Source organism: Chaetodon trifascialis, chromosome 4 (genome assembly GCF_039877785.1).
Source record: "Chaetodon trifascialis isolate fChaTrf1 chromosome 4, fChaTrf1.hap1, whole genome shotgun sequence".
NCBI lineage: Eukaryota > Metazoa > Chordata > Actinopteri > Chaetodontiformes > Chaetodontidae > Chaetodon > Chaetodon trifascialis.
Window position 1 is genome coordinate 17,253,195 of NC_092059.1, and position 17,089 is coordinate 17,270,283.

General features: G+C 41.1%; 1 protein-coding gene across 1 annotated transcript; it reads right to left on the reverse strand.

Moving 5' to 3' along the window:
- Positions 1-5,342: 5,342 nt before the first annotated feature.
- Positions 5,343-16,238, reverse strand: comp (cartilage oligomeric matrix protein). The gene is made up of 19 exons (XM_070960623.1): positions 16,172-16,238; positions 13,400-13,473; positions 13,256-13,307; positions 12,807-12,955; positions 12,315-12,452; positions 11,675-11,752; positions 10,828-10,980; positions 10,203-10,307; positions 9,818-9,925; positions 9,537-9,696; positions 9,150-9,268; positions 8,572-8,624; positions 8,298-8,491; positions 8,019-8,197; positions 7,867-7,915; positions 6,817-7,013; positions 6,069-6,241; positions 5,752-5,891; positions 5,343-5,447 (listed from the first exon to the last, which is right to left on the reverse strand). Exons 1-19 carry the CDS (start codon positions 16,236-16,238, stop codon positions 5,389-5,391), a joined length of 2,247 nt encoding a protein of 748 aa, XP_070816724.1. The 3' UTR covers positions 5,343-5,388.
- Between the last annotated feature and the right edge of the window lie 851 nt (positions 16,239-17,089).

A 17,089-nucleotide genomic window follows, 5' to 3' on the forward strand; every position in this document is an offset into this window, starting at 1 on the left:
GTCACTTCAGTCTGCGTTGGCCTTTTGTCAGAGTTTCCCTGAGAGGTGTGTGTTGGTCTGTGGGATCACGTTTGGTATATTATAATGTCCATGTACAGACATGCTAATCATTTACTCACCTAAAGCGCTGTTGGGAAGACTTTCCAACCCCCCTCCCGAAAAGGAATCACATTTGGTTTACTGCACACCTCTACAGTTGAACTGTTTGTTTCAGTTGAAGTGTTTATTGTCTGCTGTAATCCTCCATCAAATGTTTTGTTTGCCTTCAACAAATCTGTGATTCCTATGCAAATGAGACAAAAAACAACCCTTAAAGGAAAAATCCACCTCTGATGTTTTATTGTTTAGCAGGAGTTAAGCTGGATTTATTCTTCTCAAATGTTATCGTAATGGAGGCTGAAAAAAGGCAGAAAAAAGCTGCACGTCAGACTTACTGAGATGAACAAAGAAATGGCCAATGGTTAGCTTCCCTCCATGTTGCCTGGGCTCCACGCCAGTTTACCGGCTATAGGACTGTTTTTGCACACCCGGCTCAGTGGACACAGTATAGCTGTGGGATCAAGAGAGGGGCAGCTACCCACACGAAACTCAGATCAAATATGAAGCGAGATTCTGTTTCCGCGTTGTCCATTTCTCACCTCAGATGTCCTCAGAAACACGTTTTAGTGGACTGTTACTTGTTAACTTGTTAACCAGACAAGTCAAAACCAAGCACCACCCAACATGCAGCACGGCACCCACCAGAGGGAGCAGTTAGCAGTCTGTTGTAGGTTTTCTACCTTTTCACCAAAAGGGAATACCACAGCCCCCTTTTCTCTGGTCGTGTATTTCAAAAAGTTTTTGCGTCTTTCTGCTGCATAGACAGCCCACTATTTACAGTACACATCACAGTTGTCTCATTATTCTTCCTGTGTAAAACAGTGCCCCTGAAGTCCCAGAAGATGGACAAATGTGTCATTTAAGATAAAACTTCACGTCATCACTCTATTTCAAACTGAAGAAAAACGTAAACTCAACCTGTTTGAGTAAACAATGAGCGCGGGACGTCCGTCGAGCGCTGAAGTGGTGCTATGACAATCAACGAGTGAAATTGTGCGCTGGAATAGAGATTATTTGTACGTCAGAGGAACATCTCAATGGAGAAGCATAAATCCAGCTTTACTTTGAAAAGAAGTAACTTTTTTTTTTTTTGTAAAAAAGCCTGCCATGTCTTCTGCTTCAAACTGTCCAGAACTCCTCTTTCTTCCTGTGCGACTGTTGTCTACAAAGATTCTCCCTAATCCTCCCAGAACTGATGCCAAACCTGTTGTAGATCAATGAAACATTTCATTGTGGTCGCTTGAAACATCTGGACGCTTGTCCTGGGCACGTAACACATAGGAGGAGGAAACATAAACCACTAAAAATGGCCTAGAAGTGACATTTTACCAGATGCTGTTTTTATTCATCCCAAGTTGGATTTTTCCTTTAAGTCACTGAAACAAATGTATATTTACTCCTCAAAAAAAGAAAAAGAAAAAAAATTGTGTTTGAGCCAAACGTCACGGTTGTAATGCCGGTGACTTTGAGCTTTCCTGTCTCTTCCTTCCTGTCATCCTGCTGAATACTAGTCCTTCACACTGACCTTGTACATATACGCTATAGCTGAAACAAAATGCATGACCAAACCGACAGTCAAAACCTCTAAATGAAGGCCTTCTATAGCTCTGCAGGTTTGATTTGTGTAACGTAACGCTATCACAAAGTCTAAAGGGATGCATGTATGGGTTTCTCCTGTGAAACAGTTAACTCGGTTTCCTGTTAAGTGACTCTAGTTACCTCCATCTCTGTATAATGCTACTTCACGAATGATGAGAGAATGTATTTTCTGTGGCAGCGTCCTCGTTTTTTTGCCAAATGACGTGACGTTTGGAGTTTCTGGTCCCGTCTCAGTTGGACCAGACGCTTCTCGCACTCTCTGCTCTTTAGTCATCACTCTTCTCCTCTGAGGAATCAAACTGTTGCTTGTTCTGCTCTCTCTCCCTCCCTCCCTCCCTCTCTCTCCCCACTGTAGCATCTCACCGCGTACGAGAGTAAACTCGCGCAGAAAGAAACCCGCAGTCCATCTGGCCCCTTGTCTTTTGGCTTTCTTGAGAAAATTGAAGCAGGTTGTGTCTTGCAGATTGGCTCATGCAGTGATTGTTTGCATATGTGGACGCAGTCAACTGCATGACGTCATCGACATGTTGAGCTGATCCTTATGCCATGTTATATAGAGGAGTTTGATCTAGCTGTGACATCAGATATTGTTTTATGCTGTTGCCTATGTCAGGTTTTTGGACTGGGTAAAGTGCAACTCTGTTTTGTTTTTGTATTTTTATTTCTTTCTGTTTTCTGTGCAATGTTTAGTCCACTAGTTGCTTCGCACTTTATTTGTGACTTCCTGGCTTTTGAGCAGGGACTGTTCTGCCCGATGTGAATGCTGACTGTTTCGCTCCAGATGTAAACTCCGGAGATATTTTCATGTCAAAGAAAAGATGAATTCTCTATTTTCCTTTGTAAACTATATTTTGGCTTGTCTTGTTTTTTTTTATCTGTGAAGATTTTAGGGGATGCAAAACTAGAAAGGGCTTACTCCAGTGCAGCTTGGGCTCTCATGTTGGAAAGGAACGGCGCTCTGAATGTATTTCTTTGTCGGTCATTTTACCCCCACATGAAACTCAGATTAAGTTTGAGTGAGTCACAGTTTTAGTCGTCAGTTGCAACCTCAATAATACTTAAGTGAAGCAGTCTGCAGGTTGACTTTGACTACACGTACTGCCACTGTCAGAGTACTGTATGGTGCTGCAACACAAGTCTCTCTCAAGTCCATCAAAATCAGAGCATGCCTGACAACTCCTCTCCGGTACAATGTGCTTTTACCAAATGTTTCCAGCTGCTGAGAGCATCTACCTGCTGGCCAATTAGAAAAAAAAAGCATTTGGTAGATGTTGCTTGTTATACTAGAGAGTGGTTCACATTGGTTTGGTGTGCTTTACTTAGAAATGCATTAATCGAGTAACAACTTACATGATGATAGAATTCGATGCCTTTTTCAATTGTGACAGATTTCCTAACAGCAACAATAACACTGATAAGGTTTGAGCTCATCTTAGGCAGCTAATACACCTTTGATTAAAGTGAGGTAGTAGAAAGATTATTGGGGTAAAATAAGTCAACTTTGGTCAGCAGAGTTGATGTTACTCACCTGTGCCCAGTCCTTTGTGGGAAAACATTTCTCACACGTAAAGCATGAATTTGCATTTGTAGACTTTGTGCTAACTTCACAAACATCTGCTGAGTCTGATGCTAAACACTGACACAGGGAAAGCGAACACCATTTTCCAAACGGACAAGATGAACAAATCACCTCAAAGTATATTTTCTACGTCTTGTAAACTCTTTGTTTTACTTCATCTACTTGTTTTAGTCTCAGACACCAGTTACTCACATTATCTGTCCGCACAGCTGCTGTTCATGTTGTGTCAGAAGGCAGTGAAGCTCAATCTTGTACCTAACTGAAAAAGCAGACGAGTGAAGCTCAAACAGGAGTCCTTTGTTTAAAGGTGTCTCTTAAAGGTACACTCTGCAGGAAATGTGTTTGTTGGGCGAACTCACCATCTGAAGCGCGCTGCTTATTCATACACTGCAGACTGCTACTGTAGGAGCGTTACATCCGTTTTAATGGAAAAGATGATACTTGAGCATGCTAAGCTAATCGCCGGCACCTACCTGTCTAACAGAAAACAGGCCAACTCCATGTCCCTTGTCGCCCCCATCCTCTCCGTCAGTGCTCGCCAGCAGATGAAAGCAAACCCTGATTCCGTCTCGTTTTTGAACGAGCTTTGTCGCTTTGCCTCGCTACATTTGCACTTTTTCTGCGCGCTTTCTGCCATTTTTGTAGCTTTTTCTTAAATATGTGCTGCTTAGAGTTTAGCACCTGGTCGCTAAAGTCCTGACCTCACCTGTGCGCCATTATTAGCTCCACATCAGTTGAATGGAAGTTGATGCACAGAAGCAAAACAAGGAAAAAATAAGAAAATAACTGCAGGGGGCAGGGTCCCTGCAGATAAATGCACCGCCACACACTTGTAGTGGGTATGAGTGATGCTTGAGTCCATACATTGTTTTGAGGAAAATCCTGCACAGTGTACCTGTAAGTCCCAGTATGAAAGCAAAGAGTTGCTCGGTCTTTACTGCTTGTTCCCAGAGTGTTTTAGGTTCGACTAAAATCTCCCTTTAATAACACGGCATTTTCTAAATGACTCTACAGCTCTCTCTGGAAAAACAGTTTAAGTTCCACTTAAAGCTTATAGTGAGAATAGCATTATATCACTGTTGTCCTGTAAGTCGTAGTAAAAGATCTGTAGCTATTTATTTGTTGCCATGTGATTCTCCCTATGTGACCATTTGTTTATAAGATGAAAGAAAATTGTCAATTAAATTGAATGTGGACGACAGATTTTTCTCTGCACAGTCTTGATTTGCAGAATATGCTGATTAAAAAAAAACTGTCCGATGTCATTTTACAACATCGCAGCGTGTTGCTGTGGACATGCATGGTGTTTCAATCCTGTTGTATATTGTCTTTGCTATCGTTTATATTTTGTAATCTGTATTTCCAAATGCAAAATCTAAAAGATTATTTTGGATATGTGCATGCTTGTGAAATGTTCAGAATGTTGATTTCCACTAAAAACTGTTGAGTTTGAAAAAAGTCATGTCTGTTACTTAAAATCAAAGGGTTCACCTTTCTTGCAGTGTAGCTATTATATGATTTCGCCATTAATACATTTCATTTATTGAATGCTTTTCCATATATTTAAAGATGCTTCCCAGTCCCAGGATTATTTCCTTGCACTTAATTCATCTGACACATTTGCAATTTCAAACTACTGCTCAAATTAAATATTTCATCATTACTGATAAGATAATGTTCTGTTATTATTGATGAAAGACTAGAATCAACTGTGCAGCCATAGTAAATGGTCACAACACATTTAGCAGCCAGTCCAATTTATCCAGTCAGTGCAGATAATTTACCAAAATCCACATTTATTCATTAGTGACAGATAAATCTTTGCAATATTTCTTTCAAAATCCTAAACTGAAATGTAAATAAACAGTGGACAGTATAGAAAAATATATTTATGATGGAAATTTCTGTTTGGTATCAAACAAATCACAATCACAACTGGTGTTATTATAAATGGGTTTTACTGCTGTGGAGTTTCTTCTTCTGTCAGGAGTTTAAAGTGTAGTCGATCCTTTTCTCTGTGGAAAATAAATGTTTGCGAAGTGATGATTTCTGATCCCAGGCGTGCATTGGATCATGTTCCCAGGATTCCCTGGGCCTGTTTGTTGTTGTCATCAGGCCACCAGCTGGACCTGCTGGGCTCTGTAGGTGTCAAAGTCCTCGGGAAGAGTGTCTGCAGATGACAGGAAGTGAAATCACTGCCTGCTTCACAGTTTGAGCGTTTGGTATTTACAGCTGCATTCATATCTATGTTTCTATTTACTTTTGACTATTTCCTGCAAGCACAAAACCACTTTATACATCCAAACTGATCAGAATGCTCTTTTCATTTTTTTTACCACAGCATGTGGTAACTGAGGTGTTCTATTGTTCATTTGTTGGAAATTGCTGAAAACACATTAACGTGTAGTTAAAATCTGGCTTGTTCATGTGCTTTTTGCAAGAGTCCTGTCTCTCAAACCAGAAACGTGACTCACCGTTGCAGCGATAACGCAGGTTGGCCCAGATGATGTTCTCCTGGGAGAAGCAGAAGACCCCGAGTCGACCTCCTCTCATTGTGGCGTCTATGATGACGCCTGTGTCCGCCACCATCTGAGGACCCTCGTAGAAACGAACTCTGCACACCAACAGAAAGCAGGTAACAGCATCACACATCAGCAAATGGATCCATGATTTGTAGGTTTGTTTGGAGGCAGCTGGATGGCATAGTTTGTCCCACCTTCAGGTCTTTCTTACTAAGCTTAGCTAAACATGACAGGGACCAAACTGAGTGCGCCTTTAACTTGGTTGGTACCTGATGTAGCCGTCAGCGGGGCGGTGTTGGAGGAACCAGCGGTAAGAAGTCTTGTCCTTCCAGCCAACATTGCGAGCATCTTTCCATAGGAGTTTGACCTGGTCACTGGTGTCGCCGGTGTGCCAGAGGGCATTCCTCAGGTTTTCACCTGGACCCGTGTTCGACTTGACAGCCTTTTCAAAACCACAGAGGGCAAGAAGTCTGAATCCCTGATGTCTGTGTTACCAGGTTGTGAAAAAAACTCATTCAGCATGTTTTTGTTTTTAGCTCTTTAAGTCATTAACCCCTCTGGACTTTCGACCACTTTCTGGGCAGAAATCCATTTAAAACAGCTTACTAATAACTTAAACTTACTTTAACTGCAGATTTGATGGATAGTTGTGAGAACCTTTAGTGAATTAGAGATAGCTCAAAAGACCAGCAAAGTCTTGCTGAAAGAGGATTTTCCATAACCTGGCAACCCAAAAGTTGTTTTCAGTAATGGCTTACAACTGATCTATAAAGCATTAGTAAATGATTTATTAGCCATTATTTATACCTTATAACCCTTTAGAAATGATGTCTTATGGTATTGGTTTGTCTTACAGCATCTGATGTGTATCCAGTGAGAGCCATGTTTATAGTTGAAGGTGCCGCTGAGTAAACCAGCACGTCTCTATCCACAGGAGGACATGCCCAGCTAACTATCTAAAATGTTAATATACCTAAGTGTTATTTTTTTTTCCTCCATGACAAAAGGGAAGACTACCTTCAGCTGGATGCCTGGTTCTGCCACAGCTCTGAACGGGTTTGCCTGCCAGTAGATCTGTTCCACCTGCTTCCACATCACCACGTAGAAGCTGGAGCTGTCCTGGTACCCGAATATAAATCCTGCGTAGTCGTCATCCGTTACCGTGTTTACATGAAATGTCCCCTCAAAGTCCACACCGCTGAAGGCAGTGTAACCTGGCGAAGACACAGCTGTTACTGAGTGTCTTTAACAACAGTCCTGTTTCAAGTATGATGAAGAATTTATGGACCTCCTTCCCATCTCAGCAAAAGAGCTGATGACAATTTGCAAAACATTTTAAAAAAAAAGTTGGGACAGCGGCAACAAAAGACTGGAAAAGCTGTGAAATGCTGAAAACAAACAGCTGGTGGAACCTCTCACAGTTGATTAGGTTAACTGGCAACAGGTGAGTCACGTGGTTCAGTATAAAAAGAGCCTCCCAGAGAAGGTGAGTCTCTCTGAAGTGGTGAGGGGTTCACCACTCTGTGACAGACTGAAATGAAAAATAAATAGTGCAACAATCTAAGAATAATTTTTCTTCATTAAAAATTGCTAAGAAATTGGGGATTTCATTGTCTACAGTACAAAAAATGTCATTAAAAGAGAGTCTGAAGAAAGGGATGAGGCTGAAAACCAGTATACAGTAGAATGGTCGTGATGTTTGGGCCCTCAGACGGCACTGCATTGAAAACAGACACAATTCTGTAGTGGTCGTCATTGCATGGGCTCAGAAACACCTTCAAAACCACTGTCTGTGAACTCAGTTCATTGCTGCAGCCACAAATGCAAGCTGAAGCTCTACCATGCAAAGAGGAACCTGTATATAAACCAGATCCAGACACTCCACCACCTTTTCTGGTCCCAAGCTCATTAAAGATGGACTGAGATAAAGTGGAAAACTGTCTGCCTGACGAGTCAAAATGTGAAATTATTTTTGGAAATCATGTACGAATATGTGTACCTGAATATAAAGTGTCCCCAATTTCCCAAAATATTTAACTATTCCTTTAGCACATTTAATGCTCTTACCAACAGCCAGCCCAGGGTCACTGTTCATAGTCTGGACAATCTCTCTTCCCTGTACAGACAAAACAGTGGATTTAAGAGAAGTTTAGTTAGACTAATATGAAGTTCAGCAGTGTGGGACACAAACAAACAAACAAACAAACAAGTGACTTAACCTGGTTCAGCACCACCCAGTTGGGGTCAATCTGTGCATCTCCCTCTGGATCTAAAACGACAGTCTGGTACTCCCTGAAGTCGGTGAGGGTGACCTCAGCATTTTCTGGACAAACGTCAATGGTGTCGACGATGGTGTCGTTGTCAAAATCCTTCTCACAAACATTACCCACACCATCGCCTGAGTAGATAAAGAGTTGGAGGAACAAAACATTTTCTTTATTTGTTGTTGATGTAAGAAGAATGCACTTCTACTGTAGTCAGTCAGGGCGATTACCCACCATTAGAGTCCTCCTGCAGAGGGTTGGGGATCAGGCGGCAGTTATCAGGACCGGGTGGCAGCAGGTCTGGGATGCCGTCATTATCATCGTCATCATCACACTCGTCTCCCTTGCCGTCCTTGTCCGTGTCCAGCTGGGAGCTGTTGATGACAGCTGGACAGTTGTCCCGAGAGTCTTGGTGACCGTCACCGTCACTGGAAGAGAGAGACTTTCACTGACACTCATTGCACAGATGGCTAAGAATAAATTGATGTGATGTGAGGTCACACAATACCTGTCCTTGTTGGTGTCACAGGGGTCTCCAATCAGGTCGTTGTCCATATCCGTCTGAGAAAGGTAGATTTAATTTTAGTTTATAGGTCAGGAAGAAACTCCATTTTCTGTTGCTGTTGTTTTTTTTCAGGCTTTTTGTGCAGATGTCATTGGCCAGTGGTTGCGGTGATGAAAACTGTGTCATGTGAAAATTCTTTGCTTTTTGCCCTTAAAGGTCCTGAAAAACTAAGTTATCAGCAGAAATCTCCATATCTGTGTTTTGGTCGGGCCCATTTGGAAAAGGTGATGCCAGTTTTTCAAAGCATGAATACAAATCAGTTGTTTTCCAGTATTATAGGATACTGTCATTCAAATCTGATCAAACCGCAGATTAGTTGAGTTTTTGACTGTTAAACTCAGACTTGAACTTTGATTGATGTTTAATAAGTCATGAATATTGGCTCAAGAGTTAAACCTGTGTGTATTGTTTCAGACATAAATTCACTTATAAACTCAACTATAATTCTTGATTTGGAGACTTGCAGAACCAGCGTACAATCTAATTATCTATGAATACAAGAAGGAAAAGGGCCTTCTGACCTGGTCGGGGTTTGGAATGTAAGGACAGCTGTCGCAGGCGTCTCCCACTTTGTCCCCATCACGATCTTTCTGGTCAGCATTGGGAACCCTTTTGCAGTTATCCAGATGATTGAGGATTCCTGAGATTAATGTAGGCATCAGTGAATGTTCTCCTAACATGCAGCACTCCCCTGCCCTCGTCTTAAAAAACATGATTGACATTACAGGCTTCTCTTATGTTAGTGTGTACAAATGTTGGAATGATTAATCAACTCTCGCAGGTTTAGACGTACTCTTAATCCACTTTGAAATTGATTATCTTACTATTTATAGCTCAAAACACCAATGCTTAATGAATTAAGAAATCCATATTGAAGTGAGTGTGTAGAAAACGATCTGAATTCTAACCATCCCCATCAATGTCTTCATCACATTCATCGCCGAATTTGTCCACATCCGTGTCTTTTTGGTCATTGTTTTTGACGGCGCGGCAGTTGTCACAGGCATCTCCAAAGTCGTCCTCATCAATGTTCCTCTGGTCCACGTTTGGCACCAACACACAGTTATCCTGTAAAGACATTTTTGTAGTTCATGGAGGAACAGAAAAACATAGATGTACACAGGCTTTTCATTGATTTTATGTCTTTTAAGTTCTTTTCATGTCCCATCACTGTCTTTTATGCATGAACCTGTGTGTTGAGGATCCCATCCCCATCTGCATCATCATCACAGGCGTCTCCACTTCCATCACCGTCAGCGTCTTCTTGACCAGAGTTGGGCACAGTGAGACAATTGTCCTGAAATGAAGAACACTCACTATTAAAGAAGACTGCAAGAGGGAAAACTGAAATGAAGATACAGTGAACAGTGTTATGGATCATTTTCTCATGATGTAGAGAATGTGCTTTAATTCAAGAACTGCTTCACAGTGTATCTATCACACATAATATCTACATAAGACCTGTGAGTATTTGAGTTTTTGCAGACGACTGAGTCGTTTATGTGATCATTTGTGCTTGTGTTTTTGTGCCAGTAATTTTCAGAGACTTCTTCCTGGATATAAAAGAGACTCACCTTATTACAGTTTCTCTCAGGACAGCTCAGTTTCTCATCAGGGAAACCATCAATGTCGATGTCAGGCCCGCAGATGTAGCCATTACCAGCCCATCCGACTCCACACTGTGAGGATGGATAATGTTTTATGTACTGTACAGACTGTTTCCACTGCCCCTGTTGTGTACTGCATGCAGTACCAGATGTCCTAAAGTGCTCAAACAGACCTTTGATTTCACAACATCAGGCAAAAGTACTGAGGAATATATTTCAAAGGATTGGGTCAAAAATATTTAAATGGCTTTGTAATACGTTAAAAAGCTTTACACAAACGTGATTACACTGATAGTGATAGAGAATAACCTTTTCTAAAGCTGTTATGCTGATATTTTATGTGACAGTATGTAAAAAACCTGCACCATCTTGACGTCCCATTAGCCCAAATCAGTCTCCATTGGCATTAGTCGCTGTTGAGAGACTTTCTCAACACAGACAAAACTGCTGAAATACAAATAAGTAGATAATGAAGATCTGCATACGAGTCAATCCTTCACTCCTACTTGAGGCTGCAAAAGAGTGAAACTGCCCACTTTTGCTCTGAGAAATATAGGCTCAGAACAAGAAATAGGAGGTTCATGTTATTCACCTGACACTCAATTACACCCTCTCGATGGACGATGCACTCAGCGCTGGCGTGGCAGGGGTTGGGTTGGCCATTCCCACAGGCCCTCTCCGGCTTACAGCCATGTCGCTGATCTCCAACGTAGCCCGTCTTACAGGGCCCACACCTGAATGAGCCCTGATGACACAAAGGAACCAGACCGATCATATCACTGATCAGGGCGAGCATCAGTTCATGTTCCTATTTTAGTATTGTTGCAAGAGAACTTCTAAAGACTGCACTTAGCAGCGAGAGGGAGAAAATATGCACCATTTTGGATTTTACATGGGTTACACTGACCTGATTTCCCTGCAGCATGTCATATATGTTGAACGGCTGTATGGTTAAAGCCTGTGTTTTTGTTAACTGCATTTTCAAATCATGAGGTTTAACTTTTCAAATGGCTACTTTTTTGAGATGGATTGAGCAAAATAATCCATCGAATAAAGTTAAAGGACAGACTCAGTCCAGTTGCAGCTAAATTTCAGTCAAGATGCCAGTTCAGCAGGGAAACTGTTATGGAGCTGAACAGACGACTGGACCGACTGTCAAACATGACATCTGTATAATTTTAATTGATATCACTAAACTTGGATTTAATGAAGAGAGATTTGTTTTTTATTGTGCAACAGAGCTCTGCTTAATTTTAAACCTGGATTTACTTTTACTTTTTTGCTCAATTCTGATAAGAACTAATCTTAGACTTCTTTGTTGGCGCAACCCAGTCAACAAGTGTGCCAAAGTCATTCTTTATGGGCTACAGGAAACTATATTATCAGCAGCTTTCCCACAAAGGTGACAGGAATTGATCTTAAATAGCGTTTATACTCACAGGGGTGTTCATACAGACGGAGTTTGCCACACAGCCTCCATTGTTGGAACCTTCACACTCATTGATATCTTTGCACACCTTGATAGGGACAGAAAGAGCATTCAGTAACTTCAGTGGGCCTCTGCAGCGAGACTGGAGCAGGAGGAGGTAAATGATGAAGTGCAGCAGAGTGAAGACAGTTGAGCACTGAGGATTCAGGTGGTGCTGAAACAGACCAGTGCACGCTGTTTGACACACTGTGCGTACAGAGTGAGGAGGTGTTTTTGATGGGTGTAGAAAGTAGGAGGTGAGAAGCAAAAACACACATGTTGCTGTTTCACCAAAAAAGAAAGATTTTTTTGTGCTGAATATTTCAGTAATTTAACATCTCTGTACTTTTTATTGCATGGCTTCATAAGCAATTGCAAATGACTAGATTAGTCAGTTGTAAAATTTAGAGGCAATCAGTTAATCATCAATGACAAAAAGAACTTGATTCATTTTTATTAATATGATAATGTTGTTATTGTTATTTTAAAGTGTGATAAAATATTAATAATAAACATAACTACCACTGTACAACTTAAGTGAGAACACTCATTTATTATCTGTGATAAATTAGCTAAGAGGATCTACTCAGTGTGTGTTCACTGACGCTAACCTGTTTGTTGGCGGTGGCGTAGGCGAGTCCAACACCCTGCACCTGGGGGCCCGTGTATCCAGCAGGACAGGAACCACAGCGGAAACCCGGGGAGGTGTTTATACAGCGCACACCCATGTGACACGGCATCACAGTGCACTGCCAACAGCAGAGACACAGAAACACTCATCAAGGTGTTCATCAAGAATCCAAATGTGCTTCTGTTACACCAGTTTACTGAGATGATTGCTGTGCGTCATTTAATTAAATCACATGTGTTTTGATTTTCGTGGTCAACATGTGAGAGTTCATGAATGACAATTAGTTCTGATACAAAGTCAAGTTTATTCATAAAGCACATTTCATGACTGAAGGCTCCCTAAACTCATTTAGAAATTATTCTAGGTGTAAAGAGGAGACCCTGTACACCCACACATGTGTTTCACTTATTCAGGCTGATCATGTCAATGTATTGTCTTGTGTTGTAAGCTATCATATCACATCACTGCATACCTCATCCACGTCAGTGCAGTGAGTGCCATTTCCCTCCATGCCATCAGGACAGGGTCCACACTTTATACCCTGAGGTGTCTCCATACACCTCACTCCTGGGTGGCAGGGGTTGGGCACACAGGAGGGACGGGGCTGCATTCCTCCCATCCCTGATGAGAGAGAAGATCAACTATCCTGCATTACAGCTCATTGAAACTGATGCTTTATGTGAACGTTCCACTGTTTCTCCATATTATTTCCTCATCAAGGTTCCTGTGCAGGTCTTGAAAGTGTGAGTTGAACCTTCAAAAGTTTAGTTCAGCATTAAATCATCTGGACAACAACCAAAGCTTCAAATTCAACTGAAAAATCAAAGTGATGTGAAAACACCAAATAACAACTGTGTGTTTGGGGTACACAATCGTGTAAATAAAGCACTGATCGGGTTTCTGTTCAGCTGGTCAACTCACCGCAGGCTTCACACTCCATGACTGTGTTCTTCAGGAAGACTATCTCTTTTATCTGGAAAGTACAAGCAGTCGAATGATGAATGTTATTAGTTACACAAAATTAACTTCATGCCTCCTGTCAAAATGTTTCATGCATTTTTTTACCTGTTGTTTCAGAAGCTCTTTGATCTCAGCCAGCGCGAGGTTTGTCATTTTAATCTGACTTATAATTTCTCCATCTGAAAAGAAAAAACATTAATTTCAAGAGAGGCAGAGAAGAGCAAGCATCTGATTTACCTTCCTACTGAGCTGGATTTGAATTTTTCAGATGCTGAAGGTTATTCTTTTATTTTTCTTTGCTATTGATTTGCGGAACATTTGTGTTTTTTGGCACTTAAGGAAGGAAAGCTAATACTTGAGCTCCTCTGGAGTTTCTCATTACAGGGCAGTAATGTTACCATTAACCCGTAGTGGCAGAAATACTCAGATGTGTTAATGGAGTAGCAGTGCAGAAGTACTTACAGTAATTACTCTGTAGTGAGTAAAAGTCAGGCATTCAAATTTTACCAAGTACAAGTACAAAAGTGTTAGCATCAATAATACTCAAATGCAAAGATGGAAAAGTACAAATTTATCAGAGTGGCCCCAATATTTGTCTCTGAATGGAGCAGACATATGCAGACACCCAAACAAACTGATGTAAAGTTTAGTTCCACATCTTTTCTCCAGCCTCATCCGTTTCCTGCTGGACGACCATCTGGGACCAGAAGCCCACTTAGGAGGGTCAGAGAGTCAGGGGGTAGAACACACACACTGTGCACAACATGACCCCCCACCCCCCCACCCCAGATACCACAGACGTTCCTCAGCCACCGCAGGCCTCACTGTATCCACTGCCCACGCATTCACTGGAATCAGTGATGCTCTGATTGCGGCTGCAGAATGGATTTTCCAGAAATGGAATGATACAAGATTTTCTGAGAGATACATATTTCAAGCTTACATGAACTAATCTCTGCAGGCATCTTTATGTTTCTACAGTGTAATACAGTAAGCATTGAGTGGGATACCATGCAGATTGTCCTCTGTCCATCTCTCAACTATCAAGCAATAACTGCCCTGCAATACAGGACATGCAGAAATGCTAAAAAGACTGTCTTTGGAAGGAGACTGTGGCTTTTGAACTAACAAATAAAAGATTTTCCTCTTAGAGAAGACAATTTTGCAATTCCCACAGTGGAACCAAAGGGTAGCACCCGTTGTAAGGACACCTTTCTGCTAACAATCCCACAATGCAGTATGTTACATTTAATGCCTCTGCAACTGCCAGCAATGACACAAAGTGATGATGATGATTAGAAAGGATGGGATGAGGGAGTGATTCTCAGCTGGTGAAGCTCCATTTGCACTAAAAGCGCTTTATTGAACTGTAGAGTAGCTGACTTTAATTCAGTTCAGAAGAAAATAAAGCTGTTTGAATGTGTGATTAAGTGGGAGACAATAAGATAACGTGAAGAAACTGCAAACAACACAAGCATTTGTGGGCATAAAAAGGCAGTTGGCAGGTTAGTGAAACTCTGTCCAAAGAATAAGACAAAAATGCAGTTAAGTTAACTTTAAACCTGCAGTGCCTGATTTGGCCATTGGATATTGTCTTATCAGGGAGGGAAATGTCTGCCTCTTTAGCTGCTAAATGCTCGGCTGTGTTCACCAGCTCGTATTTAACCGCATCTGTCAGCTTTTTGGTGCTGAGCCAGTAATGTGCAGTGAGTTTTTAGAGCTTTTTTACTATAAATCAGCTGATTTATTTTTTCCACTTCATTTGCGATGAAAATAAAATAACAGATTCTGTAGATTCATTCAGGATTGGATATTGTAGGATATTCAGGTGGGTCAAATCCTGAGGCACCGTGCCTCTTGTATTAATTGACCCAAAGACCCCCATCAGCCCCCCGACCGCCACCCCTTCCCCCAGAGGAGCCGTACAAGGGCAGAAATCTCCTGAGCGTAAAGCACAAGAAATGTGGTCTTCCCATTAGCAGAAACTCTGTTTACTGAATGGATTCCACAGCAGAGAGAAAAGATAGTGGAAATAAATCATTCTCACCGCTAATAGACAAGTAAATGAGACCTTTGATTGTTTTTCCTTATTGTGTGCAAGTGCAGCTGTGAACTCAGGAAACCTTTGCTCAGAAAACTCCTTTGTGGAAAATTCTTCATTTACATCATGAGATACCGATGAAACAAATAGGACAATTACAGAACGCAAACAGATTTTCTTAAAAAAATAAATCCAAAAATTAAGTATTATCAGCAAAATGTACTTACATTATGAAAAGTAAAAGTCCTCATTATGCAGTAAAATGGCTCCTGTCAGTGTTTTATTATTTTATATGATGTTTATGAATTAATATTACTGTTGCATTAATGCGTATGTTGGATTTTACTGCTGATGCTCAATGTTGAGCTCATTTTAACAACTTTATTTACTGTCGGTTAGTTTCATCTACAGCAATGCATCATATTCTATAAGATCATCATACGCTTGGCGTGTCGCTGTGCTGTGAGGACCACATATCTCTGAACAGTACATTTCTCATGAGCTCAGAAAGTTTATTTATTTTAAGAAGTAGCTGAAGCTGTCAGACAAATGTTGTGGAGTAAGTACAATATTTACTTCTGAAATGCAGTGCAGTAGAAGTATAAAACTGCATAAAATACAGTACATATACAGTCGTTCGTAGAATTCTTCATAATTCACATAAATCCAGGTTAATAGTTTGAAATGCCAGCAGCACTTTTATTAATCAGTGCCTCTTTGGCAAACATCCAATTTCTCTGGAGACATCAATCATGTTTCATTGTATTTTTTTCCACCTACACAGCCCAAAAAAACCCCAAAACAATGACTCCAACGCAAAACCTTTTATTTCTCACCTCTCTGTCCTGCTGCAGCATGTCCTCCCATGCAGAGCGCACAGCTCAGCACCAGAAACCACAGCATGGTTGAACCTGTTCTGCCGTTCAGCTTTGCCTCCTGTCGCTCTTCTGCCTTCTGCTTAGACTCAGCGCTCCTCCAGCCGCCTTTTCTCTTTGGTTTTTATACCCCCCACTCCACTGCCCCCTCCCTGGCTTACATCCCCGAGCTTTCCCCTAAAACTCCTCCGCAAAACACGCTTTCTAGACGTCCAAGAAGTCAGAATAAGAGTTTGATTGCACAACACATAAAACTTACACATATCATACATGTATCAGCTGATGTATCTGTTGGTTAGTGTTCAGGTTAGAAGGTGTACGGCCTTTTTTCTTTGTCTGCCATGTTAGTTAGTTGGTCCTTTTAAAAACTAAAATTGTGTCTATATTAACATTTTTGGACATATCTAAACTCTGTATTACACTATAATTATTATTTTTAAGTCAGCCCATAACCACACAGTCACATTGCCTGATTATCAGTGAAAACAGCTCCACAGCAGGTTTACAAAAATACAATTTTTCCTGTTAGTTGTCCTTTAACATCCAAATGAAGAATGAAGAAATACACAAAAAGCACAACTTACTTTTTATGTAAAATGTGAAAACAGGCTTCAGATCCAGTCCAGATTTTACTGCAAACCTTTGTTTACCCTGATGATTACATTAGATTCTACAAAGTGTGTGTGTGTGTGTGTGTGTGTGTGTGTGTGTGTGTGTGTGTGTGTGTGTGTGTGTGTGTGTGTGTGTGTGTGTGTGTGTGTGTGTATGTGTGTGTCAGTAATGGGATCAACAGATGTTGGTTACATTCCTGGCAGTGAAGGTTTTAAGGTTTTTGGTCCACATCACCTTGATAAGCTCTCACCACCTCTCCTCTTTCTC

What these genes read in the sequence shown, in the direction of transcription:
- comp (XM_070960623.1), bottom strand. Translation starts at nt 16,238, where the DNA reads ATGCTGTGGTTTCTGGTGCTGAGCTGTGCGCTCTGCATGGGAGGACAT. An exon ending in ACGCCACCGCCAACAAACAG is followed by an intron (nt 11,753 to 12,314) that starts GTTAGCGTCAGT and finishes GTCCCTATCAAG; the next exon opens with GTGTGCAAAGATATCAATGA. An exon ending in AACCAGGCATCCAGCTGAAG is followed by an intron (nt 6,242 to 6,816) that starts GTAGTCTTCCCT and finishes GGTTTTGAAAAG; the next exon opens with GCTGTCAAGTCGAACACGGG.